General features: G+C 35.9%; 1 protein-coding gene and 1 long non-coding RNA gene across 2 annotated transcripts in view; both read right to left on the reverse strand.

The window, feature by feature from the left end:
• Nsun5 (Nop2/Sun-like domain containing protein 5) overlaps positions 1 to 18841 on the reverse strand; it is a 35821-nt gene extending 16980 nt beyond the window's left edge. Inside the window, exons 1-3 of the mRNA XM_089106448.1 lie at positions 18752 to 18841; positions 16947 to 17217; positions 2711 to 2961 (exon numbers count right to left, since the gene is read on the reverse strand). Coding sequence (XP_088962574.1) covers positions 2711 to 2961; positions 16947 to 17217; positions 18752 to 18841 — 612 coding nt within the window. The remainder of the gene's footprint in view (positions 1 to 2710; positions 2962 to 16946; positions 17218 to 18751) is intronic.
• On the reverse strand, positions 13986 to 14938 carry LOC148939776 (uncharacterized). The gene is made up of 2 exons (XR_016143481.1): positions 14802 to 14938; positions 13986 to 14070 (listed from the first exon to the last, which is right to left on the reverse strand). It is a non-coding gene; the product is annotated as an uncharacterized LOC148939776 (long non-coding RNA).
• Positions 18842 to 19895: the final 1054 nt, after the last annotated feature.

The following is a 19895-nucleotide window of genomic DNA, read 5'->3' on the forward strand; positions in this document are numbered from 1 at the left end:
TTTTGAACAGCGTTTGATTCAGCCGAAAGAAGAGCTTTCGCAAAGGTCCTATTCTTGAATGGTATACCCGATAAATAAATTGAAGTGACTAGTGCTATGTAGGAAAAAACACTACTGCGGTTAAGGTAGGACATTAGGTTAGTAGCTGGTTTCGTATTAGGAGTAATCAGGAATCAGGAGTAAATCAGGAGGACGAAGTTACTTAGACTGAGAGTAGATGGAGGTGGAGTAGATGGAGTAATAGATGGAGATAGTAGATGGAGGTGAAGCGGTGGTGATGGATAAAGGGATGACCGATCAAATGGATCACTTACCTGGTAGTATTATTAGTAAAGATGGTGGATACAGTGATGATATTAGAAGTAGAACACCCAATGCCCAGGGTGTATTTTCACAGCGGGCAGCTTCACTAACCTTGGTAGTATTATTAGTAAAGATAGTGGGAGCAGTGAAGATGTTCGAAGTAGAATAGCCAAGGCTCAGGGTGTTTTTTCAAAGTTAAAAAAAGTTTTGAAGAATAGGGAAATAAGTCTGCAAACCAAGATTAGAATATTAGAAGCTACGGTTATGACAGTTGTCAAATATGGCTCTGAAGTATGGATGCTCCGAAAACCGGATGAAGATTTGCTTGATGTTTTCCAGAGAAATTGCTTAAGGATTGTTCTGGGTACCCCGCTGACTGACCGTATTTCAAACAATAGGCTATACGAAAAATGTTGTTCAATACCGCTCTCTAGGGCTAAAATGAAAGAAAGGTTGAGGTGGCTAGGGACGTTTTGCGGATGAAGGATGACAGATTGCCGAAGATTGTTCTTTTCGGTAAAACATTTAGGGTTAACAGAATGCAGGTCGTCCTTGTCAGGGGTGAGAGGACGTCATAAAGCAAGATTTTAAAGACATGGGAACTTCGTGGGCGGGTGTAAAAAGGGAGGCTTTGAATAGATTGGGATGGAGGAGGAGCATGCGTAGCTGTGTTTGCCTCAGGCGACTTGGTGCTGCGGTGAGTTGTTAGTAGTAGTAGTATTAGTATTTTCACAGTAAAAAAAAGATTGAAAAATAGGAAGATAAGTTTGGGAGCCAGGATTAGGATATTAGAAACAAGAGTGATGACAGTGGTCAAGTTCGGTTCTGAAAAGTGGGCGCTTCGAAGGACGGAGGAGGATTTGTTTTCCAGGGGAACTGTCTATGGATTCTTTTGAGTACCCATCTGACTGACCGTATTTCAAACGGTAAGCTGTAAGACAAATATGGTCCTATTCCGCTTTCTAGTGCTATATCGAACAGTTCGTGGTAACGAACTGTAAGTAAGGAGCGACCTGGCTCAATAGTAACCGAAACTCTAAAAAACGTTATTTTGATATCAATAGATATATCGAAAGAATCGGAGTTTTATGCTGATTTCAAATATATAAGTTTCATTAAGTTTAATCTTAACAATTAAAGCCTGAGAAAATTTGCCTGATTTTTGAAAAAAAAGGAGAAAACAACCCCTAAATTCATAGAATCTTAATGAAAATCACACCATCAGATTCAGCATATCAGAGAAGCCTACTGTAGAGGTTTCAAGTACCTATTTGAAAAAATGTTATATTTTGTTTTTTTTTTCCAGAAGAACGATCATGAAAGCGTGTTTATTCGTTTTTTTTCGTCGTATCGCCCCAATGGTTCTAGAATATCGTGAAAAGGCTTATTCAAACGGAAACCAAAACTTCTACTGCCCTTTTTAAGTGACCAAAAAATTGGAGGGCAACTAGGCCCCCTCCTACGTCCCCTTTTTTCTCAAAATCGTCCGATCAAAATTTTGAGATATCCATTATGTTCAGCATAGTTGAAAGGCCGAATAACTATGTCTTTGGGGATATCGTGACCCTCCCACAACGCCTGGGGAAAGGTCTTTAAGTTAAAAAAATTGCCCATTATTTCCGTATAGAATGTGTTATTGGGAAGTATGCATACATTTTCAGGTAGGGGGGGGGGGAGAAAGTATCTACTGGCGGAATTTCCCACGATAATATTTCTTGGGAGGAAAGTTTCCAGGGGGTGAATTTTTCAAGGGAAATTTTACACTGGGGAATTTGCCTGAATTCCTATACGAAATTTTTTTTATGTCTTGCCTCAGGCCTCCCGGTAGATTTTTCGTGAAAAATATGAACTTTTGACCACAAAAATATGAACTTTATGAACTTTTGATTGCGCTTTTGATGAACCAATTATGAACCTAAATTTACATAATTTTTAGAAAAAAAATTAGAAATCTAGAAATCTAGCACATAGTTTGTATGGAATATCATTTCATTTGATATGCACTTTGAGTAAGTATTCCTTGAAATGAGCCCAGTCTGTCGTGCTATAAGTCATAGAAGTAAGTTTAAATAAATCTTTTAAGAGGGCAAATTTACACCTTACTGAATAAAATGACATTGAAATTTGATTTTTTTTTTAGTTTTTGGCCCTAATGAGCACAGGGTGAAAAATGACAATGGAGGTGGGATACTCGTCCACCAATTACTTTCGGGAACAAAATAAATTAACTCGAATTTGCAAAATCTAGGGTTTTTGCATATAGAAGCTTCAAACCTTTAATATAGAATTCGTGTATATACTAAACTTGTTGGGGTAATTTCCATCAAGATCGCTCTATTTTTTATATATACGCTTTTTAAATTGAAACATAATAATTTTGAAATAAAAAAATTACAATAAAACTTACTTTGTCTTGGAGGAGAATAGCACCGGTCTTTAAAAGCTCATGATCATGAAAATCTGTGCTACTGTGGAAGACAAGTAGATATTCTAAATGAAAATCAACGATGAATTCATCTTCTGATAAACCTCTGACAGCCTCCAGAAATCCTTCGTAAGTTTCCATTTTATCCTTCAAAATCCATCCTTCACTCTTAAGATTTGCGATCACTTCTCCTACTTCCACCTTTAAAGTGTTGACTCGAGCATATCTTGGTACTGTGAAGGAAAGACATTTTAATAGTTTACGGAGGTGGCAGAAAAAGGGCAAAATGAGATTATACCCTTTTTTATTTACGAATTTGAATCGAACTAACAGTACAATAAATATACGATAAAAAAGGGGCAGACTCTGAACAAATTGCAACAAAATTATCTTTATAACATTCAACAGAGAAAAACGCGCTATGGGATAACGCATAGAAAAATATATCTTCTTTGGGGATATTGGGGTCGTAGATAAAGTACAAAAAGGCAAGATCACCAGTATTTTTGGAAAAGGGCTATTTTTGGAAATTCCTTTTTAGTGGTCCCACTTCGGTAAATTTCTAACAGGTCATATTATTGACTTATGAACAAAGTGAATATACCATTCAATGCCTTTTTTATGCTATTTCCAAATATAAATTATTTGAAAAAAACTACGTTTTCTAAAGAGTTAAAGAGGCTGAGTTACAAGGTCGAACCTTAAAACGTACAGGGATTAGGAGGCAATTGAGGGGCTACCGCCCCCAAACCCCCGCTTTCGCAGCCTTTAAATATAAAAAAAAAAGTTCTTTAAACTGAAAGTAAGGAGCGACATTAAAACTTAAAACGAACAGAAATTATTCCGTATATGAAAGAGGCTGTGCCCTCCTCAACGCCTCGCTCTTTACGCTAAAGTTTGACTTTCTCACAACTCTTTTTTTAAACAATAAAAACTTTAGCGTAAAGAGCGAGGCGTTGATCCCCCCCCCCCTTAATGTGCAAATATACACCCTGAATTGGTATATATAGGGGTGGGAGTAAAATTCATAATAATTTAAATATAACACTAAGTACCACTAACTAGCCTGATATGCATTCTACTAGTTGCCTGATTTCAATTTCCAAGTGAGGTCAATTCTCAGAAGCTCACAAATATCGTCCAGGCAGGATTCCATTAGTCACAAATACCAAGGGAAATCAAAATCTTCTTTGTTTTACTTTCCAATGGGCAGTGCCATTATCTGTAGCACCACAATCCAATTCATAAGGAGAGGGCGATGTTGTAATAGCTTAGGGTTATATCTAAATTTGCTGAATATTGCAATTCATAGTATAAATTTCACTCTAGCTGAGCAAATGAATACAACATAAAAATTGTATTTTATTCTTTGAAAAAAAAGTGCTTAGACTATAATAGCAAATAAAATAATTGCAAAGTTATTCACTTCCGCAAGAGCTGAAATCATATAGGTCCCTCGGCTCCTTTAAAAAGAGTGTAAAAAATATATATATAAAAGATTAAAGATTATTTATTATATTTATTTATTTTATTTTTATGTTTAGAATTTTTTGATATTATTATTATTTATTATATTTTAGTTTGGTATTTCAAGGGGTGTGAGCGGAGGAGAAGTTGTGTTCAATGTATTGATTATTGATGGCGGTTCGGGGTGGAAATTGGAGGGGAGAGGAAGCCATGCTGTAGTTAAAGTGTAGAATCATTAAGGGCCCAAACGTGCATCAATGCTAAAAGAATTGTGTTAAGTGTATTTTTATGTTGTTTTTTTTATAAATTAAAACCCATATTGAACTTGAACTTGTTAACATTTAGGTTATTGGTTATAAGCCTACACTTTAAAATAAGGTCTTAATGGGAATAGTCAGTAGCCAGTACAGAAAATTGCTCTCAGCATTAAGCTGCCCCAGATGTCCAAGATTAAAGTTGCTACCAGTGTTACCCCTTCTTTTTTTTAAAGAATCTGTAACACTTCGGCAATTTTTTTTTAGAAAACTGGTGGATGACATTCAGCCTGAGGGCCATCTAAAGATTTTTTTTTTATCAAAATCATTTTTGGTATTTTTTTTTCGGGAAATGGATTGGGAGTTTAAGAGATTTCCTGAAAAATAGGTAGAAGTGGCAAAGCTGGTTGCTAAGACAGATTAACAAACATACGAGTTGGGTTCCCCCCCCCCCCTTCTCGCCAAACCTGTTGAAAGAGACGGGTGTAATTTTAGCTTTATTAAAATATTACAATTACTGACAATCAAAGCATTTTACCGTCACATGGAGAACATGCTCTACCCATAACAAGCCCCTTAACACGCAATGTCGTGACTCGATACATATTAAAAAAACAGACATCAAAACAGGAAAATTAACGCGTGCTTTCAAGTATTTTGACCCCTTCCTTGCTACAATAAACTAACGTTCAATGAACCTTGAACGTCTTTGCATTAGCTAGATTAAACTTTAAGAAATTAACCGATAGTCGAAATATTGGGGTGAGAGGGTGTTAGGGCCCCGACTACTGCCACCGTGCAAGATTTTACTGCGAAAGATTTTACCGTATCTACTATCACTGTAATTCCGACCGCTTTTTATGGCTATCCCTTCGTAGACCACTCTGGCGCTCCTACTACTCTTACCATGTTTAGTTCTATAGCCACTCTATAATTTCTTACTTTAGAACTACTGCTTCTACCCATACTTCTACTACCATTGCTCCAACCCCATTTCCTATAGTACAACTACTTTTATAGATCCTAGTGTTACTATGACCTCTAATACCTCGTTTAAATGATCAAATTGTGTTATTATTATTACTTGCGTTATTACACAAGTTTAACAGCCATGCTTGACCACTTTCATCAGTGTAGCTTCTAATCTTCGTTTGCAGACTTTTCTTCCTATTCTTCTAAAAAAATTCTAACTGTTAAAAAACACCCTGGGCCTTTTCTATTCTACTTTTAACCACTTCACTGCATCCACCATCTTTGCTAATAATACTGCTTGGTAAGTGAAGCTGTCCACTTAATCAGCATGTACTCTTCACTTTCACTTAGTCTCAAAGCGACTTAGTCTTCTTAACTTTAATGTTCAAATCTATTCTTGCACTCTGGACTCTCAGAACTTCAAAAAAAGAAGAGAAAAAAATCATTCATTTTGCAAATATTATCAGTCATTTTGCAAACATTTTCATCGAGGACACTCAAATCTACAATATAATTTAAGTCTAGAACAGTTTTACCTTCCCATTTTCATTTAGGATGATTCAATCATCAGCATAATCTAAGTCCAGGAAAGTTTTTCCTCTCCATTCGATTCCGGGTTCTCCCATTACCTTTTTTGTGCTCCTTAGGACGAAGTCCATAAAAACGATCCATATAAATGGGGTAAACGACAACCCTGCTTGACTCCTGATTCAATACACTTTTTCGATGCTCTGTGGCACAAAATGGCAGAAATTAACACTTTGATCTGGCTTGATCTGTTTTGTTACTTGAAAAGGATACCAGAGCTTTAAATTTCAGTTTGAATGAGCCCTCTCTCGAAACTGTACAATAGTGGTTCGATACCACAGCAACTAAAAAAAAAAAAAAAAAAAAAAAAAAAAAAAAAAAAAAAAAAAAAAAATTTACAAGCCTCTATGACCATCAGAAAAAAAAAGAAAATGCAATTTCATAGATAAAAGCTTGAAGATTATCCCAAGGTTAACAGAAATTTTGAATTTCCTGGTGTGATTTTCATCAAGATCGGGCCCCTTTCTGGGGATCTCCCTCCCATTTTTCTTTCCTTTCTTATTCTTATATTTCAAATCCCCAACCCAGAAAAGTGATCCGATTTTCACAACATTACATCAGAAGATTGTGTATGCCCAAGAACTTTCCCCTGTCAGAAGTTTCCATCCATTAACTGTAAATCAACTTAAAAAAAAGAAGTTTTTCTGAAGAATGGACGTAAAGAACGAAGTTGAAACCTAAAACAAATAATAATTATTGCTTTGCAGTCTATATGACATATGTCTGCAAAACTAGCTCAAATAAAAACTCACGATATTTCCCTATATTTGAAGAATTCTAAAAAAAGAACTAGTGCCCAAAATCAACGTACTAAACAAGATGTTCTCTTAGGAGCAGTGGCAGATCCAGGAAGGGGGGGCCTGACTTAGTAGCAGACTTGTGGTAGGGACCACCTGCCATGGTTTGGGTTGGGACGAAAGTTAGAAAGTTATTTTTTTTTACAATTGGTTTTTAATAGTTGAGTTATTAATAGGTTTTGATTTGCTAAGACTGTTTATTTTCGCAAGTCAGTTTGAAACAAGGTTTCAGTTACTTTGTGCGGTCTCTGTTAGATTTTACTAATGACACATACCGCTAAAAAGTATTTAAGTAAATTCAGGTTTATTCAGGGAATCTGTCCGTATTACTACAAAAACCAATTGGGAGACGAAGATCTTCAGTTCGTAGTAACAAGGAGGGGAAATTTAAAATCCTTCTTTAGGCTGTCAAAATTATATTCCAGGATTGTACAGTCACGACGGGGCTTAAAAGCAAAATATTTACTTCTTTTTAATGTCAAAAATTTGTTTTCGAGTCTTGCTGTTTAATTATTAATTCAAGTTTTGGATTATGGTGAGCAAATGGTGGCCACTTAACTGCCTATTTTCATCTCATTAAAGCTCTGCATTATATGACATATCACCTCCTCTGTTCATCCTAAAACATTAAAATAAAGGCCAAAATCGTTAGAACTTTAACAAAGGTTCGTATAAGTATATATTCAAAACTAAATATATGAGTCGAAATACTTCTTCAAAGGTCGGAATAATCATTTAAGAAGAATAGATTTTCGAAAAATTGTTTATAAAAGAAGGTGAATAATTATGTATTTTATTTATCTAGCTGGTATAGATGGGTCTCTGAATTCTTGATTGAATCGGTGGAATGGCATCGATTTTTTTTCAAACATATACAAATGAAATGCTGAAAAAAGTGGAAGTTCACACCACTTGACAATTTTTGTCTTTATTTGAATATTTTAGGATAAATAGAAGAAGAAATCCTAACGAAGAGATCTAAACTGACAACGTTCACCGAAATATTGAGGTAGACATTGACCCCGATTTTTCAAGAACGATTTGACATTTTTTGTAATTGGAGCTTGAAAATTCTGGCGGATAAAACTTCGTTATGGATATATCTGGCGGATAATTCACTCTTGAAACTCGGTTAACCCGTAAATTGAATAGACTGTGACAGAATTGAGAAGCAATAAATGCAAGGGAAATATATATATTATGGGCCATATATTTCAATAAGGTTAAAAAGGTTAAGTGAAAATTGTATTTGTGACGGAAACAACTGTCATATTTTGAATTCAGGATGAAACTCGTGATTATAGAGGTAAGTTTGATATAGAGGTAAGTTTGAGACACAGGCATATAAACCATATCATAGGCAGCGCAAGAGCGCTGCCTAAGTAAAAGATAATGTTGGCACAATGTATTATTTTTTTTTTGTTTAGACCACGGCACTTCGTATCGAGGGAGTTGTCATCGAAAAAAAAAGGGCTTCAAAAAGGGCTCAAAAAGGGCTCATTCGATTGGAAATTGGAAGGGCTAGTGCCATAATAGTCGAAAGTGATTGGAGGAAAACTAACACCACTCTCACACCCACCATTTCCCCAAACAAATCCAATCAAATTTTTGAGATAGCCATTTTGTTCGACGTAGTTGAAAGGTCCGGAAATTATGCTTTTGAGGATGAGACTCCCCCACAGTCCTCAGGGCAAAGGGTTTTAAGTTCTACCCTGGGAGCATACGAGGTTCTTATAGAAAGTGTTGTCGTAGAAACTTGAAAAAGGATTCATTCTATTGGAAATTCAAAGGGCTAGTGCCATTTTTAATAGTTTGCAGTGATTGGAGGGCAGCTAACCCCCCCTCTCACGCTCACCATTTTCCAATACACACCCAATCAACATTTTGAGACACCCATTATGTTCAACGTAGTTGAAAGTCCTAGAAATTAGTTCTTTGAGGATGACAACCCCTCACAGCCCTCAGGGCAAGGGTTGTAAGTTATGCCCTGGGGGCATATAATTGAAAGGGCTAGTGCCCTTGTTAATAGTCAAAAGTCATTGGAGGGCAGCTATCCCCCCTCTCACGCCCACCATTTCCCCAAACACATCCTATCAAAATTTTGAGACAGCCATTTTGTTCAACGTAGTTGAAAGTCCTAGAAATTAGTTCTTTGAGGATGACCACCCCCCACAGCCCTCAGGGCAAGGGCTGTAAGTTATGCCCTGGGAGCATATAACTTCTTATAGAACGCGTTGGCGTAGAAACTTCAAAAATGGCTCATTCCATTGGAAATTGAAGGACTAGTGCCCTTTTTAATAGTCGAAAGTGATTGCAGGGCAACTACCCCCCCCCCCCTCACGCTCACCATTTCCCCAAACACATCCTATCAACATTTTGAGACAGCCATTATGTTCAACGTAGTTGAAAGTCCTAGAAATTAATTCTTTGGGGATGAAAACCCCCTCACAGCCCTCAGGGCAAGGGTTGTAAGTTATGCCTGGGGGCATATAATTAAAAGGTCTAGTGTCCTTTTTAATAGTCGAAAGTGATTGGAGGGCAACTAACCCCCCTCTCACGCCCACCATGTCCCCAAACACATCCTATCAAAATTTTGAGACAGCCATTTTGTTCAACGTAGTTGAAAGTCCTAAAAATTAGTTCTTTGAGGATGACAAACCCCTCACAGCCCTCAGGGCAAGGGCTGTAAGTTATATCCTGGGGCACATGATGTTTTTATAGAAAGCTTTTTCGTAGAAACTTCAAAAATGGCTCATTCGATTGGAAATTGAAAGGACTAGTGCCCTTTTTAATAGTCGAAAGTGATTGGAGGGCAACTAACCCCCCTCTCCCGCCCACCATTTCCCCATACATATCCAATCAAAATTTTGAGATAGCCATCTTGTTCAACGTAATTAAAAGTTCTTTAAGCTTTAAAAGGCTTTAAGTTATACCCTGGGGGCATATAAGATTTCTATAGAAAGCGTTGTCGTAGAAACTTCAAGAGCTCATTCGATTGGAGGGCAACTAACCCCTCTCTCACGCCCACCATTTCCCCATACATATCTAATCAAAATTTTGAGATAGCCATCTTGTTCAACGTAATTAAAAGTTCTTTAAGCTTTAAAAGGCTTTAAGTTATACCCTGGGGGCATATAAGATTTCTATAGAAAGCTTTGTCGTAGAAACTTCAAAAATGGCTCATTCGATTGGAAATTAAAGGACTAGTGCCCTTTTTAATAGTCGAAAGTGATTGCAGGGCAACTACCCCCCCCCCCTCACGCTCACCATTTCCCCAAACACATCCTATCAACATTTTGAGACAGCCATTATGTTCAACGTAGTTGAAAGTCCTAGAAATTAGTTCTTTGGGGATGAAAACCCCCTCACAGCCCTCAGGGCAAGGGTTGTAAGTTATGCCTGGGGGCATATAATTAAAAGGTCTAGTGTCCTTTTTAATAGTCAAAAGTGATGGGGGGGGGCAACCAACCCCCCTCTCACGCCCACTATTTCCCCATACATATCCAATCAAAATTTTGAGATAGCCATCTTGTTCAACGTAATTAAAAGTTCTTTAAGCTTTAAAAGGCTTTAAGTTATACCCTGGGGGCATATAAGATTTCTATAGAAAGCGTTGTCGTAGAAACTTCAAGAGCTCATTCGATTGGAGGGCAACTAACCCCTCTCTCACGCCCACCATTTCCCCATACACATCCAATCAAAATTTTGAGATAGCCATCTTGTTCAACGTAGTTAAAAGTTCTGGAAATTAGGTCTTTGAGGATGACAAACCCCTCACAGCCCTCAGGGCAAGGGTTGTAAGTTATACCCTGGGGGCATATAAGGTTTTTATAGAAAGCTTTGTCGTAGAAACTTCAAAAAGGGCTCATTCGATTGGAAATTGAAAGGGCTAGTGAACATTTTGATGGTCAAAAGTGATTGGAGGGCAACTAGCGCACCTCTAACGCTCACTATTTCCTCAAATACATCCAATAATTTTTTTTAGATAGACATTTTGTTCAACGTAACTGAAAGGTCCAGAAATTATGTCTTTGAGGATGACACTTCCCCACAGCCCTCAGGGCAAAGGTTGTAAGTTATGCCCTAAGGGAATATAAGGTTTTGATAGAAAGCGCTGTCGTAGAAACTTCAAACAGGGTTCATTCGATTGAAAGGTCTAGTACCGTTTTTAATAGTCAAAAGTAATTGGAGAGCAACTAACCTCTTTCTCACGCCCACCATTTCTCCAAACATATTCAATCAAAATTTTGAGATATGTATTTTGTTCAACGTAGTTGAAAATTCTGGAAATTAGGGGTTTGAGGATGACAAAACCCCCACGCCCCTCAGGGCATGGGTTTTAAGTTATGCCTTGGGGGCATATAAGGTTTTATAGAAAGCGTTGTCGTAGAAACTTCAAAAAGGATTCATTCGATTGGAAATTGAAAAAGCTAGTGCCCTTTTAAATAGTCGGAAGTGATTGAAGGGCCACAAGCCCCCCTCTCACGCCCACCATTTCCCCAAACACATCCAATCAAAATTTTGAGATAGCCATTTTGTTCAACGTAATTGGAAGTTCTGGAAATTAGGTCTTTGAGGATGACAACCCCCACAGCCCTCAGGGCAAGGGTTGTAAGTTATGCCCTGGGGGCATATAAGGTTTTTACAGAAAGCGTAGAAACTTCGAAAAGGGCTCATTCAATTGGAAATTGAAAAGGATAGTGCCCTTTTTAATAGTCCAAAGTGATTGAAGGGCAACTAACCCCTCTCTACCATTTCCCCGAACACATCCAATCAATAGTTTGAGATAGCCATTTTGTTCAACGCAGTTGAAAGGTCCGGAAATTATGTCTTTGAGGATGACAAACCCATCACAGCCCCCAGGGCAAAGGTTGTAAGTTATGCCCTGGGGGCAAATAAGGTTTATATAGAAAGGGTTATCGTATAAACTTCGGAGGGGGCTTATTGGATTGCTAATCAGAAGATCTAGTGCGCTTTTGAGGTTCAGAGTCATGGATACCCCCCACACATCGTATTTTCCTGAAATGCACATAATAGAAATTTTCATATGGTCATCTGTTGTGGTAGAAACTTCGAAAAAGGCTCATTAGATTGGAAGTTGAAAGGACTAGTGCCCTTTTTAATAGTCGAAAGTGATTGGAGGGCAACTAACCCCCCTCCCACGCCCACCATTTTCAAAAAATCTAAAGTGATTAGAGGGCAATCAGCCCTCCTCTTTAGCTCATAATTTTCCAAACACTTCCAATCAAAATTTAAGATAGCTATTTTGTTCACCATAGCTGAACATCCTTGTTACTGTATTTCTTGGGCTATTGCGTAGGTCAGCCCTCCACAGTTATGCAATTTGCCCATTATGTATAAAAACTAAATGTTGCCTTAAGATTAAATCAAAATGCACTATCTTAATGCTAGTTCCCATTAAGGCATCTCACCAGTATCCCAAGAATGAATGAGGGTATTATGTTCAGGCTATCGGGTCTACTGCTATTACTTCTTCTGTTCTTAAAACTTAACCAATTGAAAAGAGTGTAATTGTGTCCATGCTATCAAAGAGCGTAAACAGATTTTTTTACGAATGGTATCAGGTTTTCTATTTCAGGTCAACTAGAGGAGGTGTGAAACTAAATTAAACACTACTATATATGTTCAGATTTTTAAAAGGGTATATGTTGTTAGAAATTGCTGAAACATTTTCTCCAGCATACAAAAAGTAGGCCAAACTTTAAAGTCCTAAAAAACCACAAAGATATAAACTATTATTTTCTTTTTCCCTGAAAAGACTATGTCAATATATAAAAAAAAACAGAAATTAATTAAAATAACTTTTTCCACAAAATGAGTTTTTCAAAGAAAAGTAAAAAGCTCCATTAAACCAAAAATGAGCAAAAATAAAATAAAATAATCTACCAAGCGTAAAACTACCACAAGTCAGCATCGATAAATAAATGAAACCCAAACTGAACAGAAATTACAATAGATAACCTGTTTTGAGTCACACTCAAAACAAGCAGAAATTAACATGAGTAGGGCTAAAAAACCTATGCCTTCCCAAGGCCAGAATATAATTTGCACTTTACTGAAAAAAAATACAAATGAATGTGCATTGTCAGTTTAATATACTTGTACATATACTGATATTTATTAATCAAAATGTTAATACTATTTGATTTAGTAAAGTTATAAAAGTAAAAACATTTATATTTTTTCAGCAAAATGCAAATTATGTTCTGGCCTTGGGAAGGCTGAGGGGTTTTTGAGCTCTACCCATGTTAGTTTCCGCTCGTTTTGAGTTTGACTCGGTTATTTATTGTAATTCTTGTTCGTTTTGGGTTTCATTTATTTATCTTATCGATGCCGAATTGTGGTAGTTTTACGCTTGGTAGATTATTCGATTTATTTTTGCTCATTTTTGTTTTAATGGAGTTCTTTACTCTTCTTGAAAAACTGATTTTGCGGAAAAAGTTTTTTAATTAATCTAAAATAAGAGAAAAAGGTATCATCTTTGAGGGTCTGAAAAGGGCTTAAAATTAAATTTGCGACGGAAATGAATTTCATATTTTGATTCAGGATATTCTGAGTCAAATCTAACTGAATATTCTGTAAATATACGTTTACCCATATTTCAGTTCCATTGTGCCATTAACCCAATATTCTTCGACAATTTGGTTTAATTGATTATCCCGTAAAAAGTAAATTTTTTTCATGTGCTTACATGTATGCACCTTTTCACCATCCTTAATAAGGAATAACTGGACAGGATGTAAAAATTTTCAAAGAGGGTTTTTTAACAGTTGAAAAAAGTTTGGAAAAATCGAAAGATAAGTGTGCAAACCAAGACTGGAAGCTATAGTGACAACAGTGGTCAGATATGGTTACAAAGCGTGGCACTTCGGAAGACAAAGAAGGATTTGTTATATTTCTTTTTAGAGGAATTGTTTTGGGTGCCCGTTTGACTGACTGTATGTCAAACAGTAAAGCGGCATCCACATGCGTGTCTAGCTAGAATTCCATGTCTAGACACGTGGCTAGCCAGACTTTAATGTCTAGGCAACGACCATTCACAAGTAAAATTTGGTACTTAGCTTAAACTACAAATTTAGTTTCAAATAGATTACAGTTGCATTTCTAGCCAATCAAGACAGCTTATGTGGGCTAAACTTTCAAAATTGTAATCCCTATTTTTACTGTCACAAGATATTGGATGATATACGCCCAACAATTGCCTTAGTGTGCTTCACTATTATGTCTGGTGTTGCATATTTGCCTAAAATTAAAAAAAAACAATTAATGAGAAAACAAAAATTAAATTTCAGTTTTAAAATGTAAACATAGATGATGAAAATAGTAGAACTTGACACATTCTGATTGGTTGTAATCGAAAATCCTAGACATTGAGTTCTAGTCTAGAACTCAAAGTCCAGCCAAGCATATTGTCTAGCATGTCTAGCTAAGCACCAAATTTTACTTGTGGACAATCGTTGCCTAGACATTGAAGTCTGGCTGGACACGTGTCTAGACATGGGATTCTAGCTAGACACGCATGTGAACGCCAAATAAGCTATGCGAAAAATACGGTTTTACCCGCTTTCTATGGCTAAAGTGAGAGAAAGAATGAGATGGATTGGACATGTTTTGCTAGATAAAGGATGATAGATTGCCAAAAACTCCTTTTCGGCCTTCTATCTTGGGACCATCAAAAACATCGTCCCCAAATGGGATGGAAGAGGTCGTAAGAAAGGCCTAAAGCAAGGTCTTTCTTGGGAAGGTCTAAAGAAACAGCTTTGAATGGATTGCGATAAGGGATGATCTTGTGCAGCTGTGTTGGCCTTGGGTAAGTTGGTGCTGTAGTGAGTTGTTAGTAGTAGTAGTAGCAGTATTTGATCTACCTGGTTAACCCCCCCCCCCCAAAAAGCACATTTGTTCATGTGCATATTAGTGCACTTTTGCACCATACTTAATAAGAAATCACAAAACACAGGAGACAGGAATACTCACCCTTCAATCCTTTGTCTAAGTAAAGATTCAAATCACTCCAAAAAGTCCAAAATATTACGACGGGGCATCCCTCAACTTCATTTTTTCCCTTGAAGCTAGGTTTAGACATCTTCCCTTGAGGTCTAGGGAAATATCTTAGCCGAATCTTTTCTGTCCTTTATTATCATATGACGGTATAAAAAGGTGAAAGAAATTATTATTATTATTTATGAATTTGAAGTAATTGAAGTATGGATGAAGATTCATCATAAAAACAAACGTCGTCTATTTTAGAAATAACTTTGACAAAGAGACTTGAAAGCTAAGTAAAATGATTTCTTAATTTCCCCAAGAACTGTAAAATATTAACTTTCGAAACAGGGTAATGCTACCTTAACAAAACACTTGTAGCTTCAAATGATTAATGAAGCTTAAAGCATATTCGAAATTATAACAGTTTTATTCCCATATGAGAGGACAAAGTGAGCACCGGGTTTGTTTTCAAACCCAAAGAAAGAGACATTAGTTTGCTATTTGGGAAATTGCCAACATTTTGGCCCTTTCACCAAAAAGAAGCAATCAGTTATTGAATTTCCAAGAAAATTGGGTTGTCTTCAATCATAGTATTGCCAAAAATAAAATCAATATATGTATTTAAAACTTCTCGGACCCAATTATTCACCCACCCCTAGATTAGCCCCCCTCTTCAACAGTGAAACGTGCAAGATTACTATAGGCATAAAAACAATCTTATTTAATGAGCAACTCTCACACACCAATTTTTACTTGGCAGGATAAAAAGTTATTTTCTACATTTTCACAGCTAAACACTGGTCGCAACACTGACGGGCGAGGATTATCCCATTTCCCTGAGACTGGTAAGAACTTCTAATGAACTTGATAAACGATATATTTATCCCATCCAACTTATATTTTTCCTGTTCTGACGTTACTTGCAGGTTTCTTTAATTATTATAGATTTTTTCCTTTTTTATAAATAATTGTTTATTACGTAATTGTTTATGCATTTTAAATTATTTTTAAAACAATACAGAGCACCTTCAGTATTATGTCTATTGAGCTTTCAACAATTGGTTAAAAAAAAAAAAAAAAAAAAAAAAAAAACTAAGAAGGGGATCTAATGAAATTAGATTTGGAAAAATACAAAAAGACATCAAATAGACATTATATTTAATTGAGCTTTTTATGATTCCATTAAATTTTTTAATTTTCTCAGAATTAATTCCATAACAAATCGAAGTCTACTTCAAAATGGTCGAAAAACAACCTCAATATTTAGTGTAATACACTAGAATACAATACACAGGAAATACCCACTAGGCAAAAGCCAGACTAAACCTATTGAAATAATCTAGTGACATACTAGGAACAATCCCGCTTGATAATCGTAACACTATTTTCAATCTATTTACATGCAAGGTCGGATCCAGGGAGGGGGGTAGGGGATTTGAACCCCCTCCAAAAGCTTTGTTCGACTCTTAATGACGTAACAAAAATACATATAAACAAATTGTTGATGCGTTTTTTAATGTTTCTTTGTACCCCCCCCCTCCCCCCCCCCGAACCAAACTTCTGGATTTACCATTGTTTACATGTGCAAAGTATTTTTTAAAGTTCTTATTAGGCCCTTCGAACATGTGACAGATTGAATATGCTTAAAGAATAAAATGGCACACTGAAGCTTTCTTCATTCTTTCTTAGTATATAAAAAAAAAAAAAAAAGTTATACACTATCACACATGATCAAATTGAATGTGAAAAAAAATGATTAATTAAAAAACTGGACTTGACAGGAGGTTGATGAGCTTCTTAAAATTAGTCCTTCTTAAAGGCTATATATGATCTCTCCACTTTGTCATCTTGCCATGCCTTATAAACAAATCCGAAGAGTATAATATGAATCATAACAACAGACGAAAATACACCCCAAATAAAACTGTTGGTCTCAGGAACACCAAAATAGTCTTCAGTTAGTCTTTTAACCAAAAAGTAGGATGATATTGGCAGAGTAAACATGGCAATGCTGTACATCGCTAAGGTCCATGTGGCATTACCCTGATGAGTTTCTTTTGAAGCGAAATAGCCCTTCTGCTGTTCCATAATAAATATCACTAGAAAAAGAAAAAAGAATTAAACTTTCCCTACCTTTTCCTAATTCAGAAATCTTTGGCTCATTAAATTCTTTCAGCTTCTCAGTTAATTCTTTTCTAGACTTTGTGATTGACTTCACCAATGAATGGGAGGACGGAACCCTTCGACCTTTTAGGACTATATCATAAACAAAAAGCCGAGCAAGATGTTTTTCGTTTTCTGTTATATGCACAATCCCTGCAGCTAAGACATGGTCGATTTTCCCAATATTTTTTATTACTTCGTGCAACAGTGCATACAACTGTCTTATGTTCTGAAAGTGAAACTAATTTCAATTGCTTTTTCCTTCACTGAAAAGTGCCATAATTAGTAACAATCAACAGTAATACAACAGTCTAATATACAGTTTACTTCACCAATGGATGGGAAGATAATAAGTTAAATTAAACTTCACAAATGGTGTTTTTTCACAGTTAAAAAAAGTCTGGAAGAATAGGAAGATAAGTCTGCTAACCAAGATTAGAATATTAGAAGCTACAGTGATGACAGTGGTCAAATATGGCTCCGAAGCATGGAAGCTCCGAAAAGCGGATGAAGATTTGCTAGATGTTTTCCAGAGAAATTGCTTAAGGATTGTTCTGGGTACTCGGCTGACTTACCGTATTTCAAACAATAGGCTGTACGAAAGGTGTGGTTCAATATTGCTCTCTAGGACTATAATGAAAGAAATGTTGAGGTGGTTAGGGCACGTTGTACGAATGAAGGATGACAGATTTCCGAAGATTGTTCTTTTTGGCCAACCGTTTAGAGCTAAACGGAAAGCAAGTCGTCCTCGTCTGGGGTGGGAGGACGTCATAAAGAAAGATTTAAAGGAAATGGGAACCTCCTGGGCGGGTGTAAAAAGGAAGGTTTCGAATAGATTGAGATGAAGGAGGATCGTGCGTAGCTGTGTTGGCCTCAGGCGGCTTGGTGCTGCGGTGAGTTATTATTATTAGTAGTAGTAGTAGTAGTAATGGACGGGAGGATGGACCTTTCGACCGTATTACAACAGTCTAATAATAAATTTAGGGATTAGAAAAGGTGAACATACAATTCCTGAAATTGCAATCCCATTTCTTTTCTATTTTAAGGGCTTTTGCAGTTTCACTTTTTCTTCTTCTGTGTTTTCCAAATCAATAGTACTATTACTAACAATTCACTGCAGCATCAAGCCGCCTGAGGCCAATACAGATACGTACGCTAAATACATTCTAAGACCACACTGGCTATATATGACATATGAAACAAAGAAGAGAAAATATAGTAAATGAAAAAAAAAATCAAAAGCAGAGAAAAACGAGGGTAGTGTCATCCAGTGGAACAACATGAAGAGAAAAGAAGCAAATATTTCGACAAGGACCTCCACCAAGTCATTCTCAGTGCAAAAAAAAAAACAAAAAAAAAACAACAATCTAACCTTTTGAAGTAGACTTCACGAGAGACAAATAGACACCTATGTGTGTTTATAGACACATATAGGTCTAAATGTCTATAGACCAATAGGCACCTGTGTCTATTTGTCTCTCGTGAAGTATACTTCAAAAGGTTAGATTGATTTTTTTTGGCACAGAGGACGACATGGCGTCCTCTGGCACAGAGGTCCTTGTCGAAATATTTGCTTATTTTCTCTTCATGTTGTTCCACTGGCTGACACTACCCTTGTTTTTCTCTGCTTTTTTAAAATTTATTATATTTTCTATTCTTTGTTTCATAAGGTACGTACATACCTCCTCCATCCAAATCTATTCAAAGCCTCCCTCTTTACACCCTCCCCAGAAGTTCCCATTTCCTTTAAATCTTTCCTTACAGCAACCTCCTACCCCATTCGGGACGACCCACTTTTCGTTTGACCGACAAGGACAATCTTTGGCCATGTATCGTTCTTCAGCTACAGAACGTGTCTTAGCCATTTCATCCTTTTTCTCATCATAGTCCTAAAAAGCAGGACTGAGCCACATTTTTCGTACAGCTTACTATTTGAGATATGGTCAGTTAGTCGGGTACCCGAAATCATTTTCGGCAATCAATATAATAAATTACCATCTAATTTATTACCATAAATTACCATACAAACTAATTACCATCAATGAATGATTTTATCTGAAAAGACAAATAATGTATCTTAAGTCCTCGCTTATTTACCATCTACATAAACTAAACGTATCTTATGGTTTTTTCCAGGTTTTCTGAAATCAGTTTGAATGTTGTAACATAACTGAACACTGATACATTTAATATATATTCCATCTAATACCTTGAAACTCAAAAAAACGCAAGTGGAGTGACTCGAAGTGGCATGAGCCACGGGGTGACTCAACGTCACACCGTGGCTACTTTATTCTGGCTTTCTAATATGAAAGTTACAAACAAGAGACCTTCACTTTTAATGATGAGCATTTTATTGAGCTTGCTTAAAATGTTCACTGTTCAAAGTACAATGTTTTCCTTTCTTTTTTTTATCATTGCTATGAGGGTTTTTTAATTAGCCACACAATTGAAATTAAGCAAAAAGCTGTTTTAATTTATGCTTACAAGAAAAATGAATTCCATCAAGAACAGATAACGTTAGTATGAAAAATAAATAATTAAGTAATAATAAAAAAATATTTATAAAACATAAATAAATAATTAAGTAATAAATAAGTAAATAAAGTAAATAAATAATTAAGTAATAATAAAAAAACATTTATAAAACATAAATAAATAATTAAGTAATAAATAAGTAAATAAAGTAAATAAACAATTAAGTAATAATAAAAAAACATTTATAAAACATAAATAAATAATTGAGAAATAAATAAGTAAATAAAGTAAATAAATAATTAAGTAATAATAAAAAATTTAAAAACCATAAATAAATAATTAAGTAATAAATAAATAAATAATTAATAATTCATTTTTTGGTATAAAACATAAATAAATAATTGAGTAATGAATAAGTAAATAAAGTAAACAAATAATTAA

The sequence above is a fragment of the Artemia sp. Qi Xiang Cuo genome, chromosome 20 (genome assembly GCF_049724085.1).
Source record: "Artemia sp. Qi Xiang Cuo chromosome 20, ASM4972408v1, whole genome shotgun sequence".
Classification (NCBI taxonomy): domain Eukaryota; kingdom Metazoa; phylum Arthropoda; class Branchiopoda; order Anostraca; family Artemiidae; genus Artemia; species Artemia sp. Qi Xiang Cuo.